General features: G+C 42.8%; 1 protein-coding gene across 27 annotated transcripts in view; it reads right to left on the bottom strand.

Annotated features, from left to right (window-relative positions):
- The window catches only part of UNC80 (unc-80 homolog, NALCN channel complex subunit), a 288,619-nt gene that overhangs the window by 84,115 nt on the left and 178,720 nt on the right, over positions 1-25,784 (bottom strand). For all 27 annotated transcript variants that reach the window (XM_073633516.1, XM_073633519.1, XM_073633525.1 and 24 more), the window contains 11 exons: positions 20,854-21,034; positions 20,473-20,741; positions 12,991-13,125; positions 10,464-10,605; positions 8,755-8,851; positions 8,460-8,630; positions 6,266-6,358; positions 5,957-6,175; positions 5,670-5,870; positions 2,470-2,593; positions 2,140-2,265 (listed from right to left, as the gene is read on the bottom strand). In XM_073633516.1, coding sequence (XP_073489617.1) covers positions 2,140-2,265; positions 2,470-2,593; positions 5,670-5,870; positions 5,957-6,175; positions 6,266-6,358; positions 8,460-8,630; positions 8,755-8,851; positions 10,464-10,605; positions 12,991-13,125; positions 20,473-20,741; positions 20,854-21,034 — 1,758 coding nt within the window. The remainder of the gene's footprint in view (positions 1-2,139; positions 2,266-2,469; positions 2,594-5,669; positions 5,871-5,956; positions 6,176-6,265; positions 6,359-8,459; positions 8,631-8,754; positions 8,852-10,463; positions 10,606-12,990; positions 13,126-20,472; positions 20,742-20,853; positions 21,035-25,784) is intronic.

The raw sequence follows: 25,784 nt of genomic DNA, 5'->3' as shown, positions 1-25,784 counted from the left end.
CCATTGCTGACCTCTTCTTGAAATTGTTAGTTTCCTGGCTATCTCTGGTATCAGTACTTTCCAAGTCACTAACCTGGAACAAGCATACAGATTACAAGGTCAGGGTGAAGTCAGACATTTGATCTGTATCCTTGTTGCAGATCAGGATCTCTAATAGTATTAAAGCCACAGGACCAGCTTTACAGCTGGGCATCTGGTATTTTTAGTGCACCTGTAGCCTCTGTATTTTCTCAGGATAGGTTACCTTTAACAGGAAACTTTATGTTTAAAGTAGAGCTACAGTCAACAAAATACTCACCTTCACTCCAGTGATGTGACTGTTGGATCCCTGGCAGGCATGTTCTCCCCAGACTTCTTCTGGGTTATACAATTTTCTTGCACAATTTTCCTTTAGATTTATCAAAACCATATAATATGAGGTCAAACCTAAACACTTTCAATTTGTATGCAATGAGGCAGGCCCTTGCACTACATAGTTGAAGGTAAATCTAAAGGAAATTGACCAAAGAAATTGTATAATGTATGGCCAGCTTTACTCCCACACATGCACACAGTAGTCAGTCATTCACCCAATCACAATGGCATCCCATATAGCCAGCAATTGTGCTGCAAGTTTGAAAAAGACTTGCTAAGCTATTGCTAGACTTGCCAGGCTTTACAAGCCTGTTGCACAATTGCAGCAAGTCCGCATTGCATGACTTTAGATCAACTTTCATTGTAAACATTCTGCAAGTCTGCTGCAAGTTCTTATTCAGTTATGTTGTGCAATAGTCATCCCACCACAGGGGTCACTGTGGCTGAACTTTCATGCTGTAGACTTGCAGAGCTTTTGCTGTAGACCAGGGATATGCAATTAGTGGACCTCCAGCTGTTGCAAAACTACAAGTCCCATCATGCCTCTGCCTCTGGGTGTCATGCTTGCAGCTGTCAAAGTCTTGCTATGCCTTATGGCACTTGTAGTTCTGCAACAGCTGGAGGTCCGATAATTGCATATCCCTGCTGTAGACAATATGATGTAGTAAGAGTAGCACAGTCTGTGCAACAATCGCAAATATCCTCAATATTCTGATAGGTAAATATCTCTATATCAACAATCTTGCTCATATAAAACTATTGTGCAAGAAAATATATCCAATATAAATAAAGTGCAAGTACAAAGTCAGTGCAAATCAATAGCGTAAAAATAATCATAAAAGTGTTCGTATGATAATACATACAATATTTTTAAACAAATGAAAATCTAAAAAATTACAACTAATTAAGAAAAACTATTATATGAAGTTCCATTTAAAAATATAATGTGAAGTCCCCCAAAAAAAATTGAAATCCCCAAAAAATCTTCAATCACCAGATTAACAAAGTGCTCCACCGCAATGTGAATCCTTCACCACTCCTACTCAAATGGATTTAACAGATCATTATGCTGGTAAGGTAATAAACCAGCAGACATGCCAGAATTGTCTCCCATACGGCACCGACTGCAACTCACTCTCCTTATGGGTATATGGTCAGTATCTCATTTCATGAGATACAGTGGTCAATGTGGAAGAAAAAACAGAAGGAAGGAGGCTTCCATAGCATAAAACCGTATCACAGGCTTTTATTTAAAACAAAGACAATTCCACTCACATGTCAGGAGTGCCACCCTGGCACTAGGGAAAAATGCTCAGCATTGTTTGCCGTACAACTCTGGGCTAAACATTGACCGCGAATATGAACAGGCGCACACGATTGCATCAGCGTCCTCGTCCCACCCTACGTACGTTTCGTCATGTGATGTTTTCAAGGAGTAAGTAGACTTACCACTGCAACTTTGCTCTTGCTAGAGACTAGCCACGCAAATTTGCTACAAACTGGAAAAGTGTCAACTAGAACTTGTGCTTCAAGTGCTCTGCAAGTGTACAACTTGCCAGTGAAAATGTACAGCAAGTTAACAGACTTACAATAAAACACTGCCACAAATTTGTGGCAAGTTATCCTTGCTATCTGGGATTGTGCTGATAATGTATAATGAGCTGCACATACAGGTCCTGGGTAAAAGGAATCTGTATGTCTTCACAACACACACACAGTATAAGTAGTTAAGGCGTCATCAACAATAAAAAATGAAATTAGATACAAATTAGGTCATGTACTAACCTGTATCTGCAGTGCTACCAGCCTGACAACTGCTGTACTGAAGGGTAGAGGAGGGGAAAGGTATGGGCTAAGATGAAGGAGAGGTAATCCATCTGCAACACTAGAGGGCCCCACAACACCCATTACCTGTAAAGTAAATGCAATGTAGGTCAGACAGTTAGATCAAAAGCAAAAAATGTGAACAGGAAACAAACACCCCTGAATGTAAACAACACAGATTTCAGTACTTCCTCACACGTGGCTCCACGGAGCATGCAGGAATTAAACACAGATGTGTAAGACAGTGACCCGGTTATAAAACGGAGGGCCCTCCATTACAAGCTTACTCACCAAATTCACACACACATTGATCAGTGACCTAAGGTGAGGCAGGAAGGATATGATTGGCTGCCTCTGAAGTGTCAAACAAACCCCTTCTATCAAATTGCTGGCAGGCTCCCACTCAACCTGTCGTCTGCAATACAACAGGAGGTAAGATTAGAGAAATTAAAACAGCAAATTGAGGCTTCAGAACTATATTGGAGATCTGACTCATTGGAGCACAGGCATCTTCCTGTGCATAAATAATCATCAAACATCTTCTGAATTACAATCATAGCTCATTAAAGATGAACTCCTGGAAATCAGCCACTTTTTCAAATATGCCAGGTTACTATGAGTAAAGTCTTATGAGGTGTATGCCACCTGTGGTACCTTTTTCTTTTATAATTAACATTATTACAGAGCGCCAGGAACATACCTATCGCTATACTTCCTGCTTTACCATGCTGGACCTTCTGGTCTTCTGGTCTCAGCTCCTGCAGCTGCAGAGTTGTATGCAGCAGCTCTGCTGTCCCTCCCATAATCCTGCCCAATCACAGAGTGCTTTGCATTATGTGAACCCATTCGCAAAATACAAAGCCTTCCGTGAATGGACAGCAGAGGGGAGGAGTTGGTAGAGCTATTGCTGTGTGATAAAGCAGCATCAATCCTGTCAGAGCGATGAGAGTATAGTGATAGCTGTACTGCTGGCTCTCAGTAAAACTGTCAGTTGTAAATAGAAGAGATATGTCCACGAGGTAGCATAGCAGATTTTAGAAAGTGGCTGAATTCCTTGAGTTAAGCTTTAAAATTTTGTAAAAATAACATAAATCTGCAAGTATAAAAATCTTAATAATTTGTGATTGAGACAGTAATTTTAAAATTATTAACTTAATTTCGAGAATGGCGATGTAGACTTAAAAAAAAAAGGTGCTATGAGCACAATGTCATGAAATGGCTTAAATTCTGTGAAAAGCACACCACATATTAAATGGCAATAGAATCACAAGGTCATTAAGCCTAAAAGAAAACCTTCAGATATTAATGTTTGCCTGGACTTACATAAAAACTAGAAAACTGACATAGGTGGGGTACAGTAGGAACCTTCAGGTGCTTTTATACAGCTTTAGATTCCTTTAGAGACTGCACCAAATGTGCCAAGGCGTGGGGGGAGGTGTACCCTAGGTTTTAGAGCACCCATAGTGTTCTAAAGAAAGACTAAAACTGCATGCTCTCCTTGGAAATTTACAAGCTTTCCTATAACTAAAGGTTGCTTTATAGGGACTCTGTTACTATAAAAAAAGAGAACTACAAGCAGGCATAAAGTGCTGGGCAATATTAAACAAGCAAAGCTCTGGCGATTCCTGGATGTAATGGAGATTGCACTCTACCATTATAGTAATAGGCCAACAGGAGTGGGGGGGGGGGGAGGGGGGGGTGACCAGCTCTGATACTATAGAGAAGTGTCAGCACTCTACCTGACATCAGAATTGCCTGACATTTAGCTTGCAGCTCACTTTCTTAGACTGCACTCATATTGGCAATTTTAACTGAGCCTGGGCATGGTTCACCCCCTTGGTCCAGTATGTTTGTGTAGTGTGAGTGCTTCAAACCGTGCCTGAGAATGGTTAAAGGTACTGTATCTGGGACAACTTGGAAGAGGTGGTACAGGGCACGGTTCATTTGTGGTCTAGTACCGTTTGCTTCAGTGTAAATGCAAACCATGCCTGAGCACAGAACTCTTCATAGAAATCTGAGCACAAAATCAAGGATCACTGTGGTCTGGTTGGTGGAGGTGATTATGTATTGCGCCTTGGTACACAGTTGGGGAGTGGGGAGGGGGGACATTCAAACTCTGGCATGGTTCAACTGTGCCCAGTGTGAGCTCATCCTTAGAGTTTCTTTAAGTAAACCCCAACAAGTTTCACACACAAAACATTGATTCTAAAACAAAATACACTGGATTGTCATTTAATATCTGAATTAATGAAATGAATGATGCATGAATGATCTAAGATTCTCTGATAGATGCACATAGCTTGATTTATGGTTTGCCTTGCTTACTCTATTCCATCAATGAATATCACTATAGTAACATGAAACAACAAACATTTGTGTTCTGGAACTCAGGGCAACCGGTCAGAATGAGTTTTTAGCTGCTTAGAGTAATAAAACTAACAAACATGAATTTGCCACTACACACTATTGCCCTTTGCATCAGTGGCCATGTACGGTTAATGCTGCATGAGGGATTCAAATACAGTAGGTATAGAAAAGAATCCCCCCTCTCCCTTTTAAAATAATCACATTTTGTTGCTTTGCAGCCTGAAATAAAGACAGACATAGTTTTTGCTTTATCCAGCTGTATTTACTCTTCATTTCAAGCTGCAAAGCAGCAAAATGTGATTATTTTAAAGGGAGTGATTCTTTTCTATACCTCCTGTATTTTGACACTGATTTAACTATTATCTAATTAGAAGCATATTCATTTAAATTTGCTACAAATGAAGTTACTGTCAGCAAGTGGTTAAATCTCTCAGTGGTAAAAGAATAAAATCCCCTTTGCAATCCTAACTTAAATGATGTTTGTGATTGTCACCTTTTTAAAGTACCACTTGAGGTTTGGGATGTGCATTTCAAAGAAAATGTGTTGAGGGTTTTTCAAAAAGTTTCTGCCCTTTTTTTTAACTAAGTTATATACAGTGTATAAAAGTGCGGAATCTTTTTTAAGACTCTTCATATATATAGCTAGATAGATATACATACAGTATATGTTCATATATATGAATAACTTTTAATAATATGTATTTTTAATCATTCAAATATTAAATAACATAAAAATAATTATATTAAATATTTACCCTTTTGTAGTCAGCATGTAAGGGAAAATCTGCCACTTAAGGCTTTCAAGGTTATCTGTCTTTTTCTACTAGATAAATGTTTGTTTTTTATTCTAACGTTCTCCCGGAAAGAGTTTTTATTGTATTGCTGTAATTTATGAAAGGGCATCCGTCGTTTTGAATTGTGGCTTAAATAGTAAAACTATGCCCATAGCTAGATATTACCTACCTTTGTTTTTTTCATATGTTGCTTTCCTCTGCTGTTGCTCAAAGAAACCACCATAATCTTGTTTGTGGACAGCAGTAGAGGAAAGTAATTAAGCATTATGCCCTTGCTTCAAGGTTTGCAACATCAGAAACTCAATGCACGTTTCTGTGCCATCTGCTCACCTTAAAGTTGGCATTTTGTGTATTTTATTGAACATACGATCCAGTCTCTTTAAGATGAGGATAAGGGCTGGTCGCACTGCTTCTGCTGTCCAATCCGTGATGGGCAACATTTCCATGATGTATCGCTTGAGTCCCCTGCTCTCCATAGTCTGGGTGTCATAAGGTGCCAGTTTCAGGAGTGAATGGGCAATTTCTGCTAACCTAACATAAGAGACAAGAAGAGCCACTATGATTCATCATCTCTGTTAAGCAGAACAGCTAACAATTTTGTAAGATGAGACCCAAACCTCATATGTGACTTCACATCCAGGAGTTCCAGAGAAGTTACACGTGGTTCTCCAGCCAGGTTTTGCAGAATCTTCAACCTAGGACCACAGTGTTTATAGAACCCTGTGCAGATGTTGAGCAGAGACTCTCGTGGCCTCCGAAACTCTTCCCGAGCAATCCGCTCATCCAGTTCTTCCCTGGGTAGTCCCTGACCTTCTTCTAGCAGGTGAAGATTATCTCTGAAAAACAAGTAATTGACTTAACCTTTGAGTTGATATTGTACAAGAAACTAATATTCAGTGAAATCACACATTGAAAGTAATTATTACCTCAGGTTGACCCCAGCTGACATAGTGTGATTTGCTGTTGTGGCTCCTTTGTGGCCTTGATCACCTCGGCTCATCTGGGGTGCTGTCATGGGCCTAAAAATATTCTTTGTGTTAAAATATCTAAAAACTAAATTTCAAGAGAATGTTTACCATTTTTGTATATATTTTATTGTTACATGCAAGACTTAAGAAATAGTTTAAAATGTATTTTTAAAATTTTTTCAGTAGGAAAATCATTATGGTAAAGTTGGGAATATACACTATATTGTCAAGAGTATTGGGACACCTGCCTTTACACGCACATGAACTTTAATGGCATCCCAGTCTTAGTCCATAGGGTTCAATATTGAGTTGGCCCACCCTTTGCAGCTATAACAGCTTCAACTCTTCTGGGAAGGCCGTCCACAAAGTTTAGGAGTGTATCTATGGGAATGTTTGACCATTCTTCCAGAAGCGCATTTGTAAGGTCAGGCACGGATGTTGGACGAGAAAGCCTGGCTTGCAGTCTTCGCTTGAATTCATCCCAACGGTGTTCTGTCGGGTTGAGGTCAGGAATCTGTGCAGGCCAGTCAAGTTCCTCCACCCCAAACTCGCTCATCCATGTCTTTATGGACCTTTCTTTGTGCACTGGTCCAAATCATTTGGTGGAGGGGGGATGATGGTGTGGGGTTATTTTTCAGGGGTTTGGCTTGGCCCCTTAGTTCCAGTGAAGGGAATTCTTAAGGCGTTAGTATACCAAGACATTTTGGACAATATCATGCTTCCATCTTTGTGGGAACAGTTTGGGGATTGCCCCTTCCTGTTCCAATATAACTGTGCACCAGTGCACAAAGGAAGGTCCATAAAGACATGGATGAGCGAGTTTGGGGTGGAGGAACTTGACTGGTCTGCCCAGAGTTCTGATATCAACCCGACTGAACACCTTTGGGATGAATTAGAGCGGAGACTGCAAGCCAGGCCTTCTCATACACATCAGTGCCTGACCTCACAAATCCGCTTCTGGAAGAATGGTCAACCATTCCCATAGACACACTCCTAAACCTTGTGGACAGCCTTCCCAGAAGAGTTGAAGCTGTTATAGCTGCAAAGGGTGGACCAATGCAATATTGAACCCTACGGACTAAGACTGGGATGCCATTGAAGTTCATGTGCGTGTAAAGGCAGGCGTCCCAATACTTACAATATAGTGTATAATAAACAATGCAGAGAAAGGATTCCCATGAGTTAGCATAAGAGACAGCCCAGTAGATGCAGTGTGTCTTTGGGTTAGCTTTGTCTCACTATAACCTCAGAATGATCTATCCAATAAACTATAAGTCAGTCCTCTGACTCATTCATTTAGGTGTAAATTTCAGCTTGATTTAAACAGCTATGTAAAATACAGTTTTTTAACAACACAATTTTAATCAGATAAAACATTTGAAAAGAAGCAGCTTCACCTGCTAGATGGTTAGAATACTAAATACTATTCAGTTTGCAATAAACCATATCTACTTAACGAAAATAGAACAAAATATACTTAACAAGAGTCCCAGACTTTTTTATCTAAATCCCCAAAAGACTCTACCATGTACACTGTGGCCAAATTGCATTCATATACAAATTGCTGCACCATTGCAAATTGATTTGAGTGTTGTTTAATCTGCAGATACATGATCTGATGGCAGGGTTTGCCTAGGGCCCTTTTATGTGCAAAGCCCAGGGAGGCACCTCCTCGGCTCCTGTCACATCCACAACTGAAGGGAAGACTTCCCTCTGCCACTGCCAGATGTCAGATCCCCAGCAACCAATGAGTGCGTTTAAGGGGAAAAGAAGCTTGTGCTGTCTGGTTGGCTGGGCTAGGGGGCCTGTACTTGGGGGGTGAACAGTATTGAGGGTCTGTAAAGAAATGGAACTGAGTTGGGGGGTCTTTACACACTCATTGCTCATTTGCACATTGCACTTCTCTCTTTGTCAACTTCAATAGTTGGGAGATATGTTTAACATTTTTTTTAATACTGTCCAAATATAAGGAAGAAATATACCAAACTACTTTACATTTTATTTATGCATAATGAGTTTAAAAGGAAGGGTAGAATCATACTTTTCCCTAGGAAGGAGAAACACTGAAACACAGACGTTTTTAAGGAGTCATAAAAAAACCCAATGTGGGGCCAGAAACTAGGATTCCTGTTTTGAATGCTACATCATTTACCTTGTTAAAGCTTCTACACTATAAAGAAGAGCCTGAAGTGATGTGGCCAAGGCAGCAGTGGCAGCAATTTCTTCACGAGCCGCTGACACTGTCTCCAACTGTGTTGTCTGCCGTTTTAACTTCTGCAAATAGCAGGGAACCAGGGCTTCCAGCACCATCAACATCTGGAGGCTGAGAAGTGAACATTTTGAAAACTGATACAAATGTTTTTTTTTTCCTTGTACATAATTTTACATAATTTCCCAGTCCCATTCCTTCACTTCAAACTATTAAAACCTCAGCAGAGGCTAGTTACCTGCGAAATGACTCTGGAGCATAGGCTACCACCGTTACACACAGCTTTATGCACTCACTGATGGAGAATGCCATGTCTTCATTGCCATAACAGAAATCTAGATAGAATTGAAACACAAGCTGGTTAACTGTTGGTTCTCCCCCTGAGACATTGGGCTCCATTTACAGAACCAGATAGCATGCAGTATTTAGGTATTTTCCCAAATACCACATGCGATCCTGTAAATGTCAATTCACTATTGCTTTATGAGGTAGTTATCGCATAAAACAGGAGTGAAAGTAAATTCACAAAAATAAAATTTAAAAATTGCATGCGGTAAGTAAGTAGTGGTCCCCGCATGCGATATTTAAGGAGCTGGCAGCCCCTGGCATCCTTAACAACCAGTAAACAACCTGGTTGTTAAGGAGTGGGTGGCTGCCGTGTCCTTACCAAACAATGAGTCATCAGCTGTCAGCGGGATTTTCCGGCAAGTACCGGCAGTAAAAAGAAAAAAAACAGAAAGCGGTCCCCCCAATCCATACCAGGCCTTTTGGGTCTGGTATGGATTTTGAGAGGAACCTCCATGCCAAAAAATAAATAAAAAATGGTGTGGGCCACCTCCCCCCTCCTGAACCATACCAGGCCACATGCCCTCAACATAGGGGGGTGCTTTGCAGTGAGGAGGTCTGCAGGCGCCACCGCCAACCCAAAAAAAGAAGAAAAAAAAGGTCCGCACCTACTGAAGGCTCCTGCCGTCTGACAGCTCTGACGTCTGACAATTCTTAAATAACTAAGGGGAGGGGCCACCCAGTGACATCACCGGATGACCCCATCCCTTGTGATGTCATTGACCCAGCATACCCCTGGCCGATGATGTCACAAGGGGGCAGAGCCCCACCTGCCTAAAGCACCACCCTCTTTTTGAGGCCATGCGGTCTGGTATGGTTCAGGAGGGGGCTGCTTGCTCGTCCCCTCCCTTTCCTGACCTGCCAGGCTGCATGCTCAGATAAGGGTCTGGTATGGATTTTGGAGATGGATTTTTTCTTTAATTTTGGCATATGCGTTCTCCTCAAAATCCATACCAGACCCGAAGGGCCTGGTATGGATTGGGGGGGGGGGAAGACCCTACACTGTTTTTTTTCTCAATTTTTATTGCCGCCATTTTTTTTTTTACATTTACATTTTACATTTACATTTTACATTCAGCTTTCAGTGGGAAACCCCACTGACAGCTGTGACTCATAATTTGTTAAGGAAGTAGTGGCCGCCCACTTCCTAACAACTTTGAGGAGACAATGTTACCATGTTCAGAGGTAAAGTGGCAGTGTCTGTAAAAGGGCCCCTTAGACCCACTGATACTCACCTTGCCTCAGTGTAGGTGGTGTTGGACACTAGGGGAGGGCAGTGCTTTCACTCCCTCTGCCTCTTGCCCAGTGATTGGCTGCTAAAACTGTGTTTTCACTTGGGCAAAGGTCACATGCTTCCCACACCAGATATTTTTGCTGGCTGAGAAATCAGAAATAGTGATATAGGCAACAATAGCAAGATGAGTATCAATGGGTTGGGGGGCCCTCTACATAGATAGTGTCACTTTACCATGAATGGGGAAGTTGGCAACATCTCCTTTAGGTTTTTAAAATCACTAAAGTCAAAAGCACAAGCTGCATTTTTCTTTATTTCAATCTTCAAAAGGTTTTTCTATGTTTTGTATATTTAGAATGTATAGTTACCTAATGATTTAAGGGGACGCTCTGCTTTCACAAGTTCCAGGATATCTAGATTATCGGGTTTTTCTCCCTCCAAAGACTGGAGAAGGTCAAACAAGCACTGAGAAGACACACCTTTGCAAGAAGAGCCACTGCTTACACCATCCTGTGGATTAACATGTTGTGTTAGAAGATAAATACAATACAAATATAATGAAAAATAAAATTTCCAAACTGATATTGATATACCAAGCAATGTGTTAGATTCTTATATGTCACAAACAAGCACACAATAAATTGTAGATGTTTTGTTTAATAATGAATCATTTTAAACCTTCTTCTAGTAAAAGGTCTCCTTCAGTCATGGGAACATATGGCTTTGATTCTTATAATAAAATGATGTCTTACATAGTTAGTTTGATTGAAAAAAAAGACACAAGTGCAACCAGTTCAACCCACAGAGAAAAATAAAACAAAACACACACACACACACACACATAGAAAACCTCAATATACACAATCCTATACCCACAGTTTATCCTGAGGAAAGCAAAATATCCCAAAAAAGCAAGATCCAGTTTGTTCCATCAGGGGAAAAAAATTATTTCCCAATCCCCCCCCCAAGAGGCAATCAGATATCGGATATATCAAGTTTACCTATAAATATTAGTATCCAGTTATATTTTGTGCATTTAGGAAATAATCCAGGCCATTTTTAAAACAATCTACTGAGCTGGCCAGAACCAGCTCTTGAGGGAATCTATTCCATATTTTCACAGCTCTTACTGTGGAGAAACCTTTCCATATTTGGAAGTTAAGTCTCTTTTCCTCCAGATGTAAAGAATGCTTCCTTGTATTCTGTGTTGACCTTAAAATGAATAACTCAACACCAAGTTCACTATATGCACCATTTATGTATTTATACAAGTGGACCATTTCCCCCCTTAATCTCCACTTCTTAAGAGAGAACAAATTCAGTTACGATAATCTTTAATCATAGTTGAGCTCCTCCCTGCCTCTTATCAGTTTGGTTGGCCTTCACTGCCCTTTCTCGTTCCCCAATATCATTTTTGTGAACCGGTCTCCAAAATTGAACTGCATGTTCCAGATGAGTTCTTACTAATGATTTGTACAGGGGCAAAATGATATCTGTCTCTCTGCAGTCTAAACCTCTCTTAATACATGGAAGGATTTTGCTTACTTTGAAAACTGCAGCTTGGCATTGCATGCTATTATTAAGCCTATGATCTACCGGAACACCCAGATCCGCCTCCACCATTGACTCCCCCAGCTATTCTCCTCCTAGTATGTAAGATGCATGCATGTTTTTAGCCGCCAAGAGCATAACTTTACATTTATCAACATTAAACCTCATTTGCCACATAGTCACCCAATAAAACATGCATTGAGGTCTGCTTGTAAGTTGGAGACATCCTGTAAGGACATTATGCATAACTTGGCATCATCTGAAAAGACTGAAATGGTACTTTTAATCCCAGACTCTATATCATATATTAAAAAGTAAGGGTCCCAACACTTAACCTTGGGGTACACCACTTAAACCAATTAGGGTATGAATAATTAACCACTTCTCTCTGAATACGGTCTTTTATATCCATTTAGAAAGTGATTTTTCCAAGCTTGTAGACTTTACCTTACATATCATGTGTGTCTTGAATAATACATTGCTGCATGTTATATACTGTATTTTCTTAAAAAAAAGAAAAAGCCAGATGAACTGAAAGAAAAGCTAGAGACCCCTACTAGATATTGTTAAAATGTTCCTGGGTTCCTTCTGCTAGTGATGATCTGTATAAAATATATGTTGTACATATGTACAGATGTTCTCTTCATGTTTTCATGGCTTTCCTACAGCTGCTCCAGTTTTCACTCAAAGACCTAAAACCTACTGAAGGGTAGCTGGCATTTGATGTAAGACCTGACTACTACTTTTTGTATTCAATATACTTATAAGAAGACTCACTGGACATTATCACTATATGTATCATTATAACGATAAAAAGGGTTGCCAAGAGTCAGTAGTTAGCTAACTAGATGACACGATTTTAGAACATAATTTAGAATAGCCTGAGACTTACAAACATAACATTTGGGCAGTCAAATTCTCTCATGACTTTTGGCATCCTCAAATGACAATAGGTTATATTGAGCATTACACAGTAGGTTTAATTCACACCAGGATAAGTATATATATTTTAAAAAAAAGTGAGAGTACTTTTTAGTTGAGTCCAATGCGATTTAAAAATATAGAGTCACATGACTAAACTAGACAGTCTTATTAAAACTTTTTCATTTGAGCCTAGTATCTTTTTTATCTCCCAGAACAATGAAAATGTAATAGTGGTTCTAGAAAGATGGCACGCCAAATTATGAAGTTCAACATAAACAAAACGGGTAGCTCTGATCTATAGAATGACTTTATATAATACATGTTAGCATAGTCCAAGGACAAATATCATAAACATGGGCTTAATCATGACATTTAGTCAATTAAACAAATGAAATAAAGCCATGGCAGGGAGCCTCTTACCGGAAGATCAAGGAGAGGTGCAACACTGGCAAACAACTGAAGCACGAATGGCTTACGATGCAGTACGTAGAACTGTCTGCAGGTAAATTCAATAGCTTTGCGAAGTTGAGGGTTACTTTCATAGTCAGCATATACCTGAATGAAAGAAAAGAGTGGCGTTTCATTTTTCATTTTGTGTTGCATTGTATTTTGTATTAATGACATAAACACAAGCTGTTATCTCACACAAGACAGGATAACAATAAAGCAGTGCATTTCAATGAGTTACATTTAGCCCTGCTGTAGCAACATCTCCATTATTTCTTAACACTCGTATGCACTGTTGATCATACTAAAGAATATCATGCTAGAGAATCTGATGCCCCTGTCTATCCTTTAGTGTATGAATGATTAAAAACCCTTCTAAACTAAACATTATTCAAGATGCCACAGTCAGGTCTGCTAAATAAGATATAAAGATAGTTCTACTGCCATCCTTATATTTTAATTCTATAATAAATCTATTCACATCATGCTGATAAACATGATATAATGGGGTTGATATACCAGAGGCAAATAGGATGTTCACTTTGCAAGGAAATTATCCCTAGAGCTCAGTGAATGTGCCTAAATTTCGCTTTACAAAGAATACTCAATCAAGTGCAAGGAAAATAAGAAAAAACTATTTTTTCTTGCACATACTGTAATTAGATGATGGAAGCCAGCAGAGATTCACCTAATTCACTAAGCTCTGGAGGAAACCTCCCTTACAACGTCCTTGCAAAGTGAACAGAATATTTTTAGTTAGTAAATTAACTCCAATGTAACTCTTTGTCTCCTGAATCTTTTCAGGGAACACAAGGAATCATGATGGACATTTACAAGCAATATTCAATGAACTGGGCCATGTAACATGTGCAGATTTAAACAAACTGAGTAGCACAGCATGAGTTTGGATAGAATATTATGTACACAATAATACTGGTGTACAAAATATGGTTACCAACATGGAAGTTACAAAATGCACTCCCTGTCAATCTGCCAACACTGAGGAGGCCTCTGGTGGGTTTAAGTGAGTCTGGAGTTGATTTACTGAAGGAGTATAGACTGTACCCTTAGCAAAGTGAACTTTTACTTCGCAAGGAAGTTTTCCCTTAGCCCTGTTTTTTTTTTTCCATGCATGTGATTGAGTATTCTTTGCACAGTGAGTTTTTATCACGTTCATGTTGACGTTAATCACGTTACAGTGCCTTGAAAAAGCATATATACCCTTTGAAATTTTCCACATTTTGTCATGTTACAACCAAAAAAGTAAATGTATTTTATTGGGATTTTATGTGATAGACCAACACAAAGTAGCAAAAAAAGTGGAAGAAAAACAATAAATGGTTTTCAAATTTTTTATAAATAAATATCTGAAAAGTGTGGCATGCATTTGTATTCAGCCCCCTGAGTCAATACTTTGTAAAACCACCTTTAGCTGCAATTACAGTTGTTTTTTTTTGGGTATGTCTCCACCCGCTTTACAAACCTAGAGAGTAAAATGTTTGCCCATTTTTACAAAAAAGCTCAAGCTCTCTGTCAGACTGGATGGAGAGCATCTGTGAACAGAATTTTCAAGTGTTGCCACAGATTCTCAATTGGATTTAGGTCTGGACTTTGACTGGGCCATTCTAACACATGAATATGCTTTGATCTAAACCATTCCATTGTAGCTCTGGCTGTATGCTTAGGGTCGTTGTCCTGCTGGAAGGTGAACCTCTGCCCCTGTCTCAAGTCTTTCGCAAACTCACAGGTTTTCCTCTAAGATTGCCCTGTATTTGACTTTATCTATTTTCCCATCAACTCTGACCAGCTTCTCTGTCCCTGCTGAAGAAAAGCATCCCCACAATATGATGCTGCCACCACGTTTTACGGTGGGGATGGTGTTTTCAGCGTGATGTGCAGTGTTAGTTTTCCGCCACACATAGCGTTCTGCTTTTAGGCCAAAAAAGTTTTTGGTCTCATCTGACAAGAGCACCTTCTTCCACATGTTTGCTGTGTCTCCCACATGGCATCTTGCAAAACTGCAAACGGGACTTTGTTTGGTTTTCTTTCAACAATGGCTTTCTTCTTGCCACTCTTCCATAAAGGCCAGATTTGCGGAGAGCATGACAAATTGATGTCCTGTGGACAGATTCTCCTACCTGAGCTGTGGATCTCTGCAGCTCCTCCAGAGTTACCATGGGCCTCTTGACTGCTTCTCTGATTAATGCTCTCCTTGCCCGGCCTGTCAGTTTAAGAGGATGGCCATATCTTGGTAGGTTTGTAGTAGTGCCATACTCTTTCCATTTTTGGATGCTGGATTGAACAGTGCTATGTGAGATGTTCAAAGCATGGGAATTTTTTTTATAACCTAACCCTGCTTTAAATTTCTCCACAACTTTATCCCTGACCTGTCTGGTGTGTTCCTTCGCCTTCATGATGCTGTTTGTTCACTAAGGTTCTCTAACAAACATATGAGGGCTTCACAGAACAGCTGTATTTATACTGAGATTAAATTACATACAGGTGGACTCTATTTACTAATTAGGTGACTTCTGAAGGCAATAGGTTCTACTAGATTTTAGTTAGTGGTATCAGAGTAACGGAGGCTGAATACAAATGCATGTTACACTTTTCAGATACGTATTTGTAAAAAGTTTTGAGAACCATATATAATTTTCCTTCCACTTCACAATTATGTGCCATTTTGTGTTGGTCTATCACATAAAATCACCAAAAAATACATTTACGTTTTTGGTTTTAACATAACAAAATGTTGAACATTTTGAGGGGTGTGAATACTTTATCAAGGCACTGTAAGTAGTAATTACCATTCAAAGTGAAATTTCAGTTTGTAAAGTGAAAATGTTTTAGTCCTTTAGTACATCAATCCTTATGTCACTGGTAAACTTATTGACAATGGTCTTTCTGTTTTCCATGTCCTAATTGCCAGGATACCATCTAACCTTCCAGATTAGGTTTGTAATTTAGTTTCTTCTCTACATACAACCTTTCTTGATTGGTAAAACTCTTGTGCATATCACTGCCAAGAAGGTTGTATCAAAATGCACAGACGGTGTGTCCATGCAACCACCTATGTGTAGGCATGGGTTAGTTCAGGCCCTCTTGTGCCGGATCGCTGCTGGTCACACATGTGTAAGGAGGGGTGTGTGCATCTTTGGAAGTTAAAGGTGCTAGCAATTAGAAATCTTACTACTACTGATATCTGTATGTTAAACGCTGAAGTGGACCAACTCAAGAAAAAAGCTTTAGAAAAAAAGCTAGTTTTGGATTACCTTAGAGAGGTGTTTGTGAAATTACATAGCTGCCAACTGTCCCGAATTTCCCGGGACATTCCCGGGACGTGGACTTCATTCCCGGATTTGTGGTGTCCCGGGAAATGTCCCGAAAAATTCGGTTCCGGTTTTTGAAACCGCCGCCGCCGCCGCCGCCGCTAGAGGTCGGCGGCCGGCGGAGACATTGCCTCCGCCGGCCGCCATTTTGTTGAAGTTCAGGAAGACGGCTGGGGGGAGGCTAGACGAAGCTTCTGCGTCGCCGCCCACCCCCTGCCCCGCTCCGCCTCGCCCCGCTCCGCCTCGGCCCGCCTACCCCCCGCCCCGCTGCCAGTCTGATATGGAAAGGGGCGGGGGTTCTAGGTGGGGGGTGAGCGCGCGCACCGCTGTGGGACACGATGTGAGTGTGGGGGGGCACTGGGGACAACTGATGTGAGTGTGGGGGGGCACTGGGGACACCTGATGTGAGTGTGGGGGGGCACTGGGGACACCTGATGTGAGTGGGGGGGGGCACTGGGGACACCTGATGTGAGTGGGGGGGCACTGGGGACACCTGATGTGAGTGGGGGGGGGCACTGGGGACACCTGATGTGAGTGGGGGGGGCACTGGGGACACCTGATGTGAGTGGGGGGGCACTGGGGACACCTGATGTGAGTGGGGGGGGCACTGGGGACACCTGATGTGAGTGGGGGGGCACTGGGGACACCTGATGTGAGTGGGGGGGGCACTGGGGACACCTGATGTGAGTGGGGGGGGCACTGGGGACACCTGATGTGAGTGGGGGGGGCACTGGGGACACCTGATGTGAGTGGGGGGGACACTGGGGACACCTGATGTGAGTGGGGGGGGGCACTGGGGACACCTGATGTGAGTGGGGGGGCACTGGGGACACCTGATGTGAAGGGGGGGCACTGGGGACACCTGATGTGAGGGGGGGCTCCACCGGGGACTCCTGGTGTGAGGGGGGCTCCCTTGGGGACTCCTGATGTGAGGGGGGCTCCCTTGGGGACTCCTGATGTGAGGGGGGCTCCGCCGGGGACACCTCATGTGAGGGGGAGCTCCTCCAGGGACACCTGATGTGAGGGGGAGCTCCGCCGGGGACACCTGATGTGAGGGGGAGCTCCGCCAGGGACACCTGATGTGAGGGGGAGCTCCGCCGGGGACTCCTGGTGTGAGGGGGGCTCCCTTGGGGACTCCTGGTGTGAGGGGGGGCTCCGCCGGGGACACCTGATGTGAGGGGGGCTCCGCCGGGGACTCCTGGTGTGAGGGGGGCTCCCTTGGGGACTCCTGGTGTGAGGGGGGGCTCCGCCGGGGACACCTGATGTGAGGGGGGGCTCCGCCGGGGACTCCTGGTGTGAGGGGGGCTCCCTTGGGGACTCCTGGTGTGAGGGGGGCTCCCTTGGGGACTCCTGGTGTGAGGGGGAGCTCCGCCAGGGACACCTGATGTGAGGGGGAGCTCCGCCGGGGACTCCTGGTGTGAGGGGGGCTCCCTTGGGGACTCCTGGTGTGAGGGGGGGCTCCGCCGGGGACACCTGATGTGAGGGGGGGCTCTGCCGGGGACTCCTGGTGTGAGGGGGGGCTCCGCCGGGGACACCTGATGTGAGGGGGGGCTCCGCCGGGGACTCCTGATGTGAGGGGGGCTCCGCTGGGGGCACCTGATGCAAGGACGGACTCTGCTCGGACATCTGAAGCAAGGACGGACGGCTGGTGGCAGGCGACGTGACTGGTGACACGCTCAGGGATCCCACTGATTCTGCATTATGGTGAGTTGAATGATTTCATTTTATATTACAATATAATAATAGAAATAATGCGCTTCAATCATCCTGACACCATAACAACCATGGTGCCGGGATGATTGAAGCATTAACACCAGGTGTTTGGAGTATCTTTATCTGCTGATTGTTAAACTTTCTAGAATACACATATTTCTATTATGTAGGATCTGGGGCTGCTGTCCCGTCATTTCCCTCTCTCTCCCCCTCTCTCCCCCTCTCCATCCCTCTCTCCCCCTCTCCATCCCTCATTCATTTCAGACTCTAACCACACCCTCTAGAGCCACGCCCATTAAAGCCACGCCCACAATTTCACGTAAACCACGCCCATTTTTCGGCGCACTGCACTTGTCTGTTTTTCCCAGGCCACGCCTGCTGACGAATGCCCCGCCCCCTAATTATTGGACAGCTCCGCCTACAGCCACAAAAGTGTCCCACATTTTTTTTTTACAATGTTGGCAACTATGAAATTAGGTGATTAGGAGAGGTGATCTTGGTAAGATTAAAAAACTACAACAAATGGCCATCTCTTAGTGATGTAGTTGCTCTCAACTATTATCCTTTCACCCATCGACTTCTATGGGGAGGCGGATGTCAGTGGATATGTGTCTGCTGACACCCACCTGGCATCCGATCCTACAAGATCTGCTGAAAAAAGACGTATGGCGATACGTTCGCCATCCGTCCAGGGGGTCGGATCAGATTGGATCAGATGAAAACAGACAGGCGGTCCGTTTTCATCTGATCTCCCCATCGAGGAGAGCAGGGCTCTGACAGATCTGTCTCATCACAGTGAGCAGAGACGAACCTATCATCCGCCTGCTCAGCGGGGATCAACGGAGCGACCCTCGCTGAGCAAGCAGAGTCCATCAAAAAGGATCTGCCCCCTGCGAATGGGGCCTTACATTAAAAGTACATTTTATTGTTGCTTTCTTTTTATGAAAGCGTGTGTATAAAACCCAAAGGCTCCATAATAAATAGGAGAAGAGTTTCAGAAACATACTCGGCGTGTATTTTTGTTCCTTGCTGCAGCAAAACTGATAAAAACAATTAGGAGCAACTAATCAATTTTTTCACAGGATTTTGCTGTGAGTAACTACATTTCCATGACACTTTACAGCATTTGTGGGGATGCATGCTTGTTGGCATCAAACAGGCCAATTATATAAGGCATCTACGTTGGCTCAGTGCTGACTTGTCTTCAGCAAAACCTGTGATCTCTGGCTTGTGCTTCCCGTAGACATGTGCAATTGGTTTGCAAAGTTTTGTTACAAATTTGTTTCCAGGCGAAATTCGGCATATTCGTTCATTCAAAAGCATCCAAATGAACAAAAGACTCTTTTGACGAAGGCATACGGAAACTAATTTTCAGAAAGATCGAAAATACGAAAGAACGAAAATCCAAAAGAACGAAAATACGACAGAACAAAAAACGATTCAACCTACGAGTTTAACGAATCGATTACATTCGGATAATTTTTTTTCATATTTTCTATTATCATTAAATTATTAACTATTAATATAGGTTTTTTTTATTATTATTATCTATTATGATAAACTATTAAATTATAGATATTGGAATTTCCTTTCAAATTTGGCTAAAGTAACTGTTAGCAAACGTAACGAATACAAATGCATCCGAGATTACGAATTATCCGAAGTAACGAATGCTGCATCTAAACGAATGAAACGTAAAGAATACGAATGCATCCGAAGTTACGAACTATCCGAGGTAACAAATGCTGCATCTAAACGAATGGAAAGGAATGAACACAAATGCATCTGAGGTTACGAATAATCCGAAGTAATGAAAACGAAAATACATTTTTTTTTCGGTAGTGCACATTTCCCGATTATCTTGACCTTCTATTGCCTATCGGCATAGTGCTAACCACAGATTGTACCTTGCTTACGTACCCATCTGCTCCATCTGTAACTGATCTGCCAGGACCCTGGCCTGAACTCTGATTATTTGTCTTCTGTCACATCTGTGCCTGATCCAGTCTACTGCATCTGCACCATGTCTGCTTGCCTATTGCTGGCTCCCATATAAGCGCAGTCAGCACATCACCCTCCTGTTAGTGTCACCAGTTATCTGTCTGAAGTTCCCGCATCTTCCTGCTGTCCTAGTGACCATTCATGGGCCTGCTGCCATCATCCAGGTTGCAGTAAATCCCTTGTTCACTTGAACAGAGTCTCCTGCCTATTAGCACTTGTATTTAATAGGCCTGCAAGGCACTTCTGCCACCTGTCAGCTCTATCAGAAACCCTGGGCTGGAGGTATAAAAGATGCCATCCTCACCTCATCAGGCTCCTCCAGCAGGTATGTGACAATTATTTAATCTCTTGCCAAAATCAACCACCTTTTCATACCTTTCACACTCAACACAATCATCTATCTTTAACTTGCCTGGAGCATAGTGGGCAGAATCCACTGGTACCCACTCAATGAAAAGAGATGGTTGAAATGAACAGCTGTGTTGATACAAGTGGCTGCATATTGCCTGAGAAGGGCGCTGTCCTCTGGGTGAAGAATTAAAGCACCATTAAAGACATTAAGGAAAAGCATTATCTCATCTCCCCAAGGAAATTCACTGGGCATGCCCAAGAACATCTCCTCCAGCAGCTTTATCCACAGGCTTTTATGTAATGTATCCAAACCAAACAGTTCTTTGCCACCTAATGGAATAAGCAAAAATAACAAATTTGTCACTTAGCAATCATGACTGCGAAATTCTAAAAATGTTAACATAGCACATCAATACATGTTTTGTGTAGAGTAACGGTTTACCTTGTGGATCACTAAAAAGTGAGAACTCTGCATCAACTGCACTTCTTGGAAAAGAAGGTAGACGTAAAAGATCTTCTTGAAGCATGGATACATGAGACTGCTTATGAGCAGGAGGGATCTTTTGGGTTAGGGATATTAGGAATAGAACTCTTCCAACTTCCTCGAGTTTTCTAGTAAACACCTAAGGATATTAAGTATATTACAGATTATATATTCATATTGAAGTTATTTTTAAATACAATAAGAGCAAAAAGTCACAACAGCCAATTTTATGGTCTTTGTTAGTTCAGCACAGTCACAACAATTAAAAAATGATTGCCATTGCAATAAGCCAATACATGTCTCCAGATACAGTAAGGGAAAAAAGTATTTGATCCCCTTCTGATTTTGTATGTTTGGCCACTGAAAAATAAATGATCAGCCTATAATTTTAATGGTAGGTTTATTTTAACAGTGAGAGACAGAATAACAACATAAATATCCAGAAACATGCATTTCAAAAAAGTTATAAATTGATTTGCATTTTAATGAGTGAAATAAGTTTCAATCAGCAAGATTTCTGGCTCCCAGGTGTCTTCTATACAGGTAACGAGCTGAGATTAGGAGCACTCTCTTAAAGGGAGCACTCTTAATCTCAGCTTGTTACCTGTATAAAAGACACCTGTCCACAGAAGCAATCAATCAGATTCCAATCTCTACACCATGGCCAAGACCAAAGAGCTGTCCAAGGATATCAGGGACAACATTGTAGACCTATACAAGGCTGGAATGGGCTACAAGACCATTGCCAAGCAGCTTGGTGAGAGGGTGACAACAGTTGGTGCAGTTATTCACAATTCACATGCGATGTCCGTGCAATGAGAATTCAGCCATACAGATAGTATGGCTGTTTTTTATATTGCATTCGGACCAAACCTGCACAGGACCCTTTTTTTGGTCCGCAGCAGAATCGGTTTGCATGGGTGTTCACACTCATGCAATCTGATTCCTGTCCGAATTTGCAGATCGCACTGCGATATGCAAACTGATTTGGGGGTGTCATTAACTTTTAATTGACACTCCCAGAAGTTCACATAGGCAGTGTGAACTGCGGCTGGAGACATGCGATGCAGGGACCCACAGTGGATTTGCAGCGTTCCTGCATCGCAGCAGTGTGAACCGGCACTAAAGGTAAAATTAAAAATTTAACAAAAGAACTTTATTCACATCATAGAGTGTATACAACACATTACAATATGTATATGATGTTTTTGACTTTTAATGGTGACTATCTTTTTAACACCCTAGCATCTTTATACAGAAAGTAACTCCTTTTTCCAAATTTTTATACACCCCTGAAGAAGAATAAAAAAGTGAATTTCGAAACGCGTTGGGTGTTCGCCATCTGGGGTGCCCTGTCTGGGGATCCCTAATGGAAATCTGAGTATACTATGTATACATATACCTTAGAAATATAGCCTTTGCTTATTTTTTTAAACATTGGTAATGTGTCATATATACTCTATGATGTGAATAAAGTTTTTTGTTAAATTTTATCTTAAGACATAAGTTATTTCTCTACTTCTTATTGCCCTTGAAAGTCCCATATATGGGGGTTCTCTTTTCTTAGTCATTTCAGGGATGCTGGCAATTACCAGCTACTTTTTCATATGTTCCTTCCCTCAGCCAGGGCATTGAAAACAGGTCGTGGATGTGTATTCCAGCATGACAGTGAGCCAAAACACACGGCCAAGGCAACAAAGGAGTGGCTCAAGAAGAAGCACATTAAGGTCCTGGAGTGGCCTAGCCAGTCTTCAGACCTTAATCCCATAGATAATATGTGGAGGGAGCTGAAGGTTCGAGTTACCAAACATCAGCCTCGAAACCTTAATGACTTGGTGTAAGAGTCCAGGGCTTACTACGCATGCACCAATGGAGCGTTGCCGGAAGAGGAAATCCGTGCCAACTGAGCATGCGCCAAAGACGTCCATACAAGAGGGGTACTTTCAACTGGAAGGTCGGCTGACTGCAATGGCCAATCCCTCAGTTCTGAGCCCTGTGGAACCATCTGTTATGGCTATGGAGCAGCCCATCTCTACTCCAGCTCCTGAACCATGGGTTCCTATGCTGGAACACTTTTCAGGGGTTCGCCACAATTTCCGGGCTTTCAGGAACGCCTGTCCGCTGTACTTTACCTTACAGCCTAGGACCTTCTCTTCAGAGGATACACAGGTCGGGTTCGTAGTAACCTTACTTACAGAAGAACCTCAAGCATGGGCTCATCAGCTATTGTAAAGGGAGAGACCTATACTGCACTCACTGTCTTCTTTCTTCGATGCCATGGCAATCCTCTATGATGACCCACAATGAACCACCACGGCTGAAACAGTGTTGAGCTCTCTACAACAGGGAAAATGCCCTGTTGAGGACTATGTAACGGAATTCCGCAAGTGGGCTGCAGACACTGCATGGAACGATGCTGCCTTGCGCCATCAGTTTCGCTTGGGCCTGTCCGAGCCCCTCAAAGACGAATTAGCAAGAGTGGGGCTCCCTGATACTTTGGAACCTGCAATTCAGTTGGCTATCCAGCTTGATCGCAGACTCAGAGAGCGTCGCAGGGAACGATCCGGTATAGCCGTCCCACATGGATGCTCCCACGAGTACCCATGGCTCCACACCTGAGAACCCCTGAGACCCACGCATCAAGCCCATTTCATGACGCAGAACCGATGTAACTCGGCTTAGTTCGTGCACTCCTCACACCCGAAGATCAACAATGCCGTCGCCTGAACAATCTATGCCTGTATTGTGGTGGAGCGGGTCACTTTCTTCAGGGATGTCCCATTAGGCTGAGTAGGTGGATCAAACCCCCACCTGTTTCACCGTACTTTGTTAAATCCTCACTCTCTGCCTCTCTTTGCAGATACCCGGGAAGGATAATCCAAGTAGCAGCCATTATTGACTCTGGGGCTTGCATCTGCTTTATTGACATGCACTTCTCCAAAAAGTATGGAATCCCACTATGCAAGAAGCCCCAGCCATTTACCGTTCATCTGGCAGATGGCTCCACACCAACCTCGGGTCCCATAACCCATGAGACCATCCTCATATTAGCCACCACCGAAGCAGACCATCCGGAATATCTTTGGCTGGACGTGATTTCTTCCCCCATTTTTCTGGTTACTTTGGAGATACCATGGCTTCGACAGCACCAGCCACAGATTGATTGGTCCACTGAAGTTGTGTCTTTCGGCTCACCCTATTGCTTACACCACTGTTTCCCACAATGAGCCTGTTTGATGGTTCAACCCCTTTCCACAGATGACAACACTCTTCTCCCCCAGGTTTACAAAGAATTCCTGGACGTCTTTGACAAGAAGGGGGCTGAATCCCTGCCGCATCACCGGGTGTATGATTGCCCCATTGAGCTTCTTCCTGGTTCTGCAATACCATTTGGGAGGATCTTCCCACTCTCTGAGCCTGAATTAAAAGTCCTCCGAAAATACATTGATGACAATCTTAGGAAAGGGTTCATCCGGCCCACTACCTCTCCTGCTGGCGCTGGACTCTTCTTTGTGGAAAACAAGGACCATTCTTTAAGACCATGTATCGACTACAAAGAATTAAACAGTATCACAATCAATCGATACCCGTGGCCTCTAGTGCCTGAGCTCATTCAGAGGTTTCGCACAGATAAGGTCTTCTCAAAACTGGACCTACGGGGGGCCTACAATTTAATACGGATAAGAGAGGGCGATGAATGGAAAACGGCCTTTCTTACTAGGATTGGCCATTTTGAGTATTTGGTCATGCCATTTGGACTGTGTAACGACCCAGCAACTTTCCAACGCTTGGTGAACGACATCTTTCAGGATTTTCTTGACCTCTTTATGATAGTGTACTTAGATGACATCCTTGTTTTTTCATCTTCCCTCGAGGCACATCACATCCACATGCGAAAAGTCCTTTTTCGCCTCCGAGCCCATAAACTCTGTGCCAAGCTTGAAAAATGTGAGTCTGAGAAAGATACCATACAATTCCTTGCCCTTATTATTTCGGCTTCTGGCATCTCCATAGACCCCCAGAAGGTAACTGCATTTCTTGAATGGCCAGTACCCTCGGACCGTAAGAGGTTCATGGGATTCGCCAATTTTTATAGAAGATTCATCAAAGGCTTCTCGTCAATAATTTCACTTATCACACAACTCACCAAGCAAAACAGCCATTTTCTGTGGTTCCCCTGAGCACAAACGGCTTTCGACAAACTCAAGAAACAATTCACCTCTGCCCCGGTCCTTCATCACGACCCAGCCTTGCCTTACGTTTTGGAGGTGGATGCTTCAGAGATTGCGGTTGGGTCAGTCCTTTCTCAGCGCCATAAAACCACAGCATCCTGTTGCCTTCTTTTCCAGGAAGTTGTCCCCAGCCGAAAGGAACTATGATGTAGGGGACTGGGAACTCCTTGCTTTTAAACTGGTCCTGGAAGAATGGCGATATCTATTGGAAGGAGCCTCGCACGCTATACTTGTCTACACTGATCATAGGAATATCTCCGTACAGCTAAATGTCTCAGACCTAGACAAGCCAGCTGGGCTTTCTTCTTCACCCGATTTCAAATGAGCCAGGAAAGCATATAGTTGAAAAATTCCCACATTATGTTTCCTATTAATCATACATAGCTTGTGATTACACATCAGAGGACAACAACTTTCAAAAGCGAATGCCCTGTACACACGGTCGGACATTGATCGGACATTCCGACAACAAAATCCATGGATTTTTTCCGACGAATGTTGGCTCAAACTTGTCTTGCATACACACGGTCACACAAAGTTGTCGGAAGATCCGATCGTTCTGAACGCGGTGACGTAAAACACGTACGTCGGGACTATAAACAGGGCAGTAGCCAATAGCTTTCGTCTCTTAATTTAATCTGAGCATGCGTGACACTT

The sequence above is a fragment of the Aquarana catesbeiana genome, linkage group LG06 (assembly GCF_042186555.1).
Source record: "Aquarana catesbeiana isolate 2022-GZ linkage group LG06, ASM4218655v1, whole genome shotgun sequence".
Taxonomy (NCBI): domain Eukaryota; kingdom Metazoa; phylum Chordata; class Amphibia; order Anura; family Ranidae; genus Aquarana; species Aquarana catesbeiana.
Note: the sequence above shows the minus strand (reverse complement) of the source record. Positions and strands in the feature narration are given on the sequence as shown.